General features: G+C 43.9%; 1 protein-coding gene across 4 annotated transcripts in view; it reads left to right on the top strand.

Moving 5' to 3' along the window:
* Positions 1-125: 125 nt before the first annotated feature.
* Positions 126-7,333, top strand: part of RBM20 (RNA binding motif protein 20) — a 99,483-nt gene continuing 92,275 nt past the window's right edge. Inside the window, exon 1 of one of the 4 annotated variants that reach the window (XM_064716228.1) lies at positions 126-420. In XM_064716228.1, the coding sequence (XP_064572298.1) occupies positions 287-420 (134 nt within the window). In that variant the 5' untranslated portion in view covers positions 126-286. The remainder of the gene's footprint in view (positions 421-7,333) is intronic. The other 3 variants (XM_064716226.1, XM_064716225.1, XM_064716227.1) reach the window with 3 other exon arrangements.

Below are 7,333 nucleotides of genomic sequence, written 5' to 3'. Positions count from 1 at the left end.
GGGGCTCCGCCCGCCCCTCCCTCTGGCCCCGCCAGCGCCTCTGGGGCTCCGCGCAGCACCGGCCGCCCCCGCCGGTGGCCGCAGCCCTCCGGCAGGGCGGGCTCAGTCGCAGGGGGTTGCCTGTCCCGCCGTCGCCAGCCCGGCGGGGGGGCGCGGGGGGGAGCGCGGTTGTCTCCAGGGCCGGTCCTCTGCCCCCTCCCTCCCTTCTCTCTGCCACCCTCCCTCCCGCCGCCGCGGCCGAGGGCTGCGCGGCCACCCGCGCCTCCCGCCGCAGGGGCCGCCCCGTATGGTCCCCGCCGCTGCCATGAGCCAGGCCCCGGCTCCCCGCGGCGCTGACCCGCCGGAGAGCGATGCCCGCAGCGGGGCCCCCAGCCGAGGGATGCCGCCGCCGCCGCCCAGCCTGCCCCAGCTCCTCCACAAGTAAGAGCCGCCCCGCGTTCCGCCGCGCCGGGAGGGCGGGCGGGCAGGCGCGGGTCGTTCTCCCTCCCCGGTGGCGGTGCCCCCCTTCCCTCCCCCCGCGGCCAGACTGACAGCCGGGCGGGCGGAGGGTCGGCCCGGCACCGGCCCTGGCCCTGGCCGAGCGGTGCCCCGCGGGGCTGAGCCTCGCTTCGCCGTGCGTGTGGCGGCGGGCCCGTCCCCGCTGTTAGGGGCACGGACTCCCCTAAAGACCGGCAGTGGCCTCGCTGCCCTCAGAAGTTTTCTGCCCGAAAAGCCGCTCGTGTCGGTTTGCCGAGGGCTCGCCCCGGCACCGCGTCTTCCGTGCCCGGGAGCTGGGCCGGGGAAGTTTCCGTCGCTTGCCCCGCGGCGGTGTGTGCCGCCTGCCCGGCCGCCGTTCCGCTGCTGCCGTCCCCCCAGCAGGCCTGGAGCGAGGGGCTCCTGGGGTGCCAGAAGCGATCGCATCTCTGCGAAAGTGTCACGGGGAAAGTAACCTGTGCGGGTTTGGAAGTCTTATTAATGAGTGCAGTGACGCGAGTGGTATTTTGCTGTTTTGTTTTCCACCCAGAAGTAGGGGAGAAAGCACTTCTGCTACACAGATGCAGTGGTGCCAGTGATACTTATCTGGCTAAATGAGAAACTTGAGGACAAACTGAATGCTCTGTAGCTAATAGGTGAAGCATGAGTAAGGCCTAACCTGATGATTTGTGCTGATTCAAGGTGGTTAGGTGCACTGTATCTGATTTTTCCCCAAGTCGTAACGTATTAGAAGAGGTAAGGGCTTTTAATCTGCTAACAAATAGCCGGCTATGGAGCTGTTAGAATTGCCTTCTATTACTTTAAGATTTGAGTTGACGAGCCGGACACTGGGTGCTGCGCAGTGGTGAAGGTTGAGAACCGCTTTCGATATCAAGTCCCAGACCGCCAAGTGGACTGAGCCCGTGTGCGGCCCTCAAGCAAAGCGCGAGTATGACAAAGCACTGAGGAGCTGCCACGGCCTTGACGCTGGGCTTTCCTGCAACAACTCCTTCAGCAAAGGCGCTGGCTTAGGCATCTCCATTATCACCTTCTTAACAAAACCCAACAATGTAATTAACGGAGGAAATGCTTTCAGTTCTCTCACATTTGCAAAATACACACACGTACAGATAGACAGAAGTGCAAAGTGTTGACGTTACCGCAAATTTAACGTATGAACGTTATTTTGAGTTGGGAAGCACATCAGCTTTTATAAATACGTAAATAACTGGACTTTCAAACATTCTGCAGAATGTGGTCCATAAATTTGATGCTTTATTTTCTTTTAGTCTGTTTGTTTTTAAATCATGGTTTGTAGCTTAATCGTGAAAACATTCAAGGTTCTTGTTACCTACATTTTTATTTCTGATTGGAAATACAGATTTGGAGATTTGCACTGAAATTGAAATACTAATTGTCTCTTCCTAAGTCCACTGGGATGTTGCTGTGGTACAAGAGATTTATTGTGCAACCACAGAGTAATTTACACTTACTCAAAATCAGTCTTAAATCTTAAACTACAGTCTCTGAAGTTGACCTTCAGTTTCTCACAATTACCAAGACTATGTTGCTGGGTATTGCAAATCAGATAGGTAGATCTGTGGGGAATACTTCACAATTTAATTTCTTGTGTGGTGTGTGTTACGTATAAGGGCATCACATTCTTGCTAGTCATGCTTCCTAGCGGATTGTAAGCGGGAAAACTTGAAATGCTTTCCTTTTGACCTACCTTTAATGGAAAGATTTGGGAGAGATGCAGTCTTCTGAGTGTTTTTTGTCATGTTAATGTGACGTAGGGTGGCAAACACCGAACATCTCCATCTAAGGTCCTGCAACTCGATCTTAGAGTTTTGTAACCGTTGTGGCGTAATTTGGTGCGTGCCTGTTTACCTGATTAATAAATGCACTGAATTGGAAATGCAGGCAAATTGTACTTTGTTTTTATGATAATAACTTGGTATTTTATAATCTAAACTCAATGTACAGTTCAATTGAAAGGGAGATGTTAGGGAATGTCCAGAATTGCTCTTCCAAGTTTATTTCTGACACACTAGTACAGGTATTATGTCTGGTAAAATACTGTGGAATGAAAGCGGTGATTCTTCTACAAAATGAAGTAATGGTTTCATTACAGGAAAGAAAACAATGATCTTGTTTTCTGAGCATTTTGTTTTTCTTGACTTTTTTCAACAATTGCTATCTTTTTGCTTTCCAAGATGCAGTAAACAAATGTGCAGTTGCAGAATGCTAATTCAGAGCCAAGTAGATCAGAATATTCTGTGGTGTTTAACAAAACACCTCCCTGTTTGAAATCTTTCCTTATAATATCATATAAAATACGCAATTTTCATTATCCCATTTAAACTTTAAAAGCTCTCTGGATTCCTTCTTTCTTCCCCTTTAGTAGTTTTGTTACGAAGGTTTACAGTTAGGTGAAGAGCAACGTAACTTTAAAAAATGGCTTCCTACATGGGCAGCTGATGAAGATTCATTGCAAGTGCTGAGCTTTGAACAAGGATTAAAATTTAGTGAAACTGGACATCTGAAATGTCTTAGCAGCTACATTGGCTGAACTCATGGAACACAGGTAGCATGCACTGTATTCTTGAAATGCTCCTCTGCTTTAAAATTTATAGTGTAATTTTACTATAAAAGTACTACTGAACCTCTAGTTTGAAATTCTCTGCTGGTAGTATCCAACTACAATAAAATATAAATTGAAATATGCTCTCTACATGTTGTACTTTTTCCCCCAGTGACTACGTCAGTTGCGTTGATAGTAAAGGTCCAATGATAAGATTTACAGAGTTAAAGCATTCTATCTATGCAGGTTGTTGTGATGTTTGATGGGTAAATACTTCTTATTTTCCAAAACTAAAAGCCTTATTGCAGTCAAAGCCCTCAAGCTGTAGAGCTGAGAATGAGAAACTGCTGGGAAAAGGAAACCTGAACTTACATGCTTCAGAGGATGATTTACAAAAACATACCCTTCTGTATGAGATAAAGCAGAAGACTGAGAAGAACATTGTAATGGTGTTGGCCAGTGTTCATAACTGGTTTCTGCTGCTGCTGTGTGGAAGGAGTGGAAATGCAGGGTAGGGTCTGTAGTGCCAGCAAGTGAAACACGTATTGGATATCTCTGCAAAGACCAATGTGTGTTTGGGACTGTTTGTTGTCTTGGGGCTTTTTCCCCCTCTCTCGGTAAGTCTGCTCTCATGAGAAAATTGATATGGTTTGAAAGTTTCGTTTAAAATGTGCAGTTGCACTGCAAAATGTAAGTTTTAGATGACAGGTCAGTGTGTGACAAATTTTAGTACCTGCTGTTAGATTGGCTGGAGTGACTAAGCAGCATGAGAGTGCGGAGACTCCTATTAATAATTCCAGGTGTGTGATTTATTGCAGTTTGACAGAGCAACTAGCTGGAAACAATTGAGAGAAAGGACTGAGTGGTGACTGTGGGTTAACTATAGAGATATTGCATGAAGAGTGCTTTCCATGAGAGTTCTTGCTGAAAACATTTGTCACGAGTAAACTCTGTTATTACAGGAGACCTCATTGTATTGAAATCCAACTCTTTGTATGCTTTTGGTTCTAATGATTTGTCATGGGTCATATCTGTCCAGTGGAAATAGAGCAGTTTTTAACTCCCTGTGTTGATATAGGAATATATGTTTGGTTTACAAATTGAATAAAAGGCGCCTTAAAACAATGGGGGGAAAGGCAAAATTAATATTTTATTCCTGAGGGGTTGTGCCCTGCAGATTTTGAGCTCCTCTGGAAAGAAGATGGAATTTCCAACATCTGCGCCCAAGTTGTCATCAGTTTGTGCCAGTTCTGGGGGCAGAGAGGAGGAAGCAGGCTGGTGCTGAGTGCTTTGAGTCCTTTATTTCTCTACAGCAGCAAGGAGAAAACTTGTTGAGAAAAATTATCTCCAAAAATTTATCTTTTTTTAACTCTAGCCCCCTATGTTAAACATGTGGGGGTTTTATTTGCATCGTCTGTTTTGTGTAGTGTGGGATTTTCTTTTTCCTTTTCCTTTCTTTTTTTTTTTTCCCTCCCTGACTCAAAGTCTCTCAGGAGAGATAAAATATGAAATGTACTCCCATTATATACATTAGTCATGGCAAATAGTTTGGCATATATGGCAAAGGCTAAGCTGATACTTAACAAGGAGAAACACTGGTTTTACTGTTTCTCTTCTTACTGTTACTGATACAGGCTTTCCATATTTATTTGCCTTTTAAAGTACATCTCCAAAATCTCAGTTTCTCCTCTACCTGATAGGGCTCTGAAAACTCACGGAGTTTGTGTTGAAACAAATCTTACAGCCCTGACTGGAGATGAAAACAAAACAGAGGGGGCTGTAGTTGTCTTAGCTGAGCAGCTTTACCAAAACAAGGGACAGGAGCTGTAAAAGCAGCATGGTGTGGGACTGGCCAGGGAATGTGGGAAGCAAACCCACATTGTTAAGCTCCTCCTTGTGTTTGCCATTTATTGTCTCTGTATATTATGAAACAGGCAGTGGGGGAAAATGCAGTTTTTCTGGAATTGTCTGGCTTCTTGCTGTGTAATTATTGAGACTCTTCTTACATCTCACCTGAGATAAGAATCAGGACTTCAAATGCTGAATGTGTGTAACAAATGTGTGTGTGTGAATGGAGGGGACGGGGACAAATGGAGGGTGCTTCACATGTAAGTTTAGTTGTTTTCCAAAATCAGCATCAGTGATTATAATTATCTTCAAGTAATGTAATTAAGATTTCTTTTTTATTTATTTCTTTTAAATTTTATTTTCTTTTTTTGATGGAAAACAATGACCCCTTCTTTATATCAGTTGTGACACAAAGGTTTAAGATTACTTAATCTTATGGAGGTTCTTTCTTTTAAACAAAAATGATTGAAAGTGTGGAGTTTGGGACTTGGGTTTGTTCTGTTTGGTTGATTTTTTTTCTTTAATCTGTGATTTAAAACCCAACAGCTTACTGGCAGAAAGGCAAAATAAAAAGACTGAAGAGAGAGCACAGGTACTAAAGCAGAAAGGAGTCAGAACAAAAGAATTTAGAAGGAATGTGTTGCATGCAAACATTTCCAAGTAATCTGACTTTTATTATCAGTTATCAATCAATTCTTAGTTGCCCAGAAGTGTCAAATTTTAGTGGAGAGAGACATAACAGCAGTGATGCCACCTTTAGTGAAAACTTTAATAATGCACAATTTTTAAGAACAAATATACTAAGTGACTATTGGAATACAACACATGACAATGGAGTCCTCTTTAGTAAAACTCAGTTGCCTGGATGTTGCTTTTAACTGGAAATTTAATATACTGTTCCCATCAGTGGGAAGGTTGGAAAATATGTTCCTTTAGTTTTCCTCTTAATTCACCACTTGTCCTTTCAGAGCTGTGTGCACCTAACAGTAAAAGTTGTGTGTGACCTGCTGAGCTACTGCTATTGCTGTGGTGCTAAAATTTTCCTGATCTCATTTGGAGGAAAGTAAAATGGAGATGGGAAAAACCTCAGTAACCAGTTCTGATCCTTTCTGCTGGCTATCAAAATCGGAGGAACTAGATCTTCAAAGATACTTTTTTACTTCATAGAGATTGTAGAAATTTATTTAGGAAGCAAAAATGGGTTATTTACATGAAATAATAATGTCAAACACTTTAAAATGCTCCTTCAAATAGAATCTGCTTTCTCAGAAGAGTAAGTTGTCTTGCTTTTTCTTTTATTTAGATGAATTAATTTCATATGATTTGCAGCTAGACACTTTATCAAACTGACTTTATTCCTGCCTTTTTTCCTCCTCTTCGTCCTTTGTAACATTTTATAGTTGATTTAAGGATGTAATCGCTCTGTTAGCCTCTGCCCCTCTCTATGTCCAGCTGCTTTCCCTTTGTCACGCTAATGACCCATCACAGTGGAGCTGTCACTTGACACACGGGGAAACCAGCAAACGTCTCCCTTTGGGCTTTAGAAACGTTTAATATCTGTTCTGTTCTGACAGCTCAAGCCTAGCCCGTTTTACAAATGCCTCTTGCCTATTTAGAAGAAATGTGGAATGAAAGCATCGGGTATTCTGTTGCAGGAAGGGGGCAAAGGCTTGTTTTCTTAAAGGATCAGTAGGTACGAGTGCACAAGAGTTACTTTGCATCAGGATAACTGCATTTCTGGGTGTGTGTCTGCAAACTTGTGAAATGTGAGTTTAACTGATTTTGAATATGCAGCTTGTGGTACAATTATCTTGTGCATCTAAGGAACTACAAGGAGGATGCATTTGTTGTTAGTTTTCTCCATGTCTGTGATGGGAGATGAGCTGAACAGGCAACTCCCTTTTCAGTTGCCTGTTCAGGACCAGGGTGGAGTTGCATGAATGATGTTGCATGAATGATGCAGTTCAGATTTGTTCTTTACCATCTCGGTTGTTTACAGATGTGCAGCTGTCCCACCAGCCTCTGCAGAGTGCTCCAAAGGTGCCATGAGCACTGCTGACTCTGGGGGTGACAGCAATCTGTAGCTCTGCTGGTTGTGAGGAGCAGTCTATCTCCTGCATGATTTTAAAGCCTGTGTTATGTGAAATCTTAATGACAATTACTCCTTGGGGAGAGATTCCACTTCTGGATTACTTCTTCTGAAGAAAAGACAGGGACAGGATAAGGAAGTCTTTAACTTGTGTTCCCTTGAGTAATATCTTCTGCTGGCCAGGATGAACAGAGAAAATGTCATTTTCTCTGATGAGCAAGCTCCCTGACAGCTTTCTGATCACCTGGTCCCTGGACTTACCAGCTTTTGACATAACAAAAGCATCTGGCGTTATCTAGTCTTAACTTTCCTCAACTTACCATGAAACTTGTGATTTTCTGTAGATTAGGATGCAGAGT

This window comes from Zonotrichia leucophrys, chromosome 6 (genome assembly GCF_028769735.1).
Source record: "Zonotrichia leucophrys gambelii isolate GWCS_2022_RI chromosome 6, RI_Zleu_2.0, whole genome shotgun sequence".
Classification (NCBI taxonomy): Eukaryota; Metazoa; Chordata; class Aves; order Passeriformes; family Passerellidae; genus Zonotrichia; species Zonotrichia leucophrys.
Note: the sequence above shows the minus strand (reverse complement) of the source record. Positions and strands in the feature narration are given on the sequence as shown.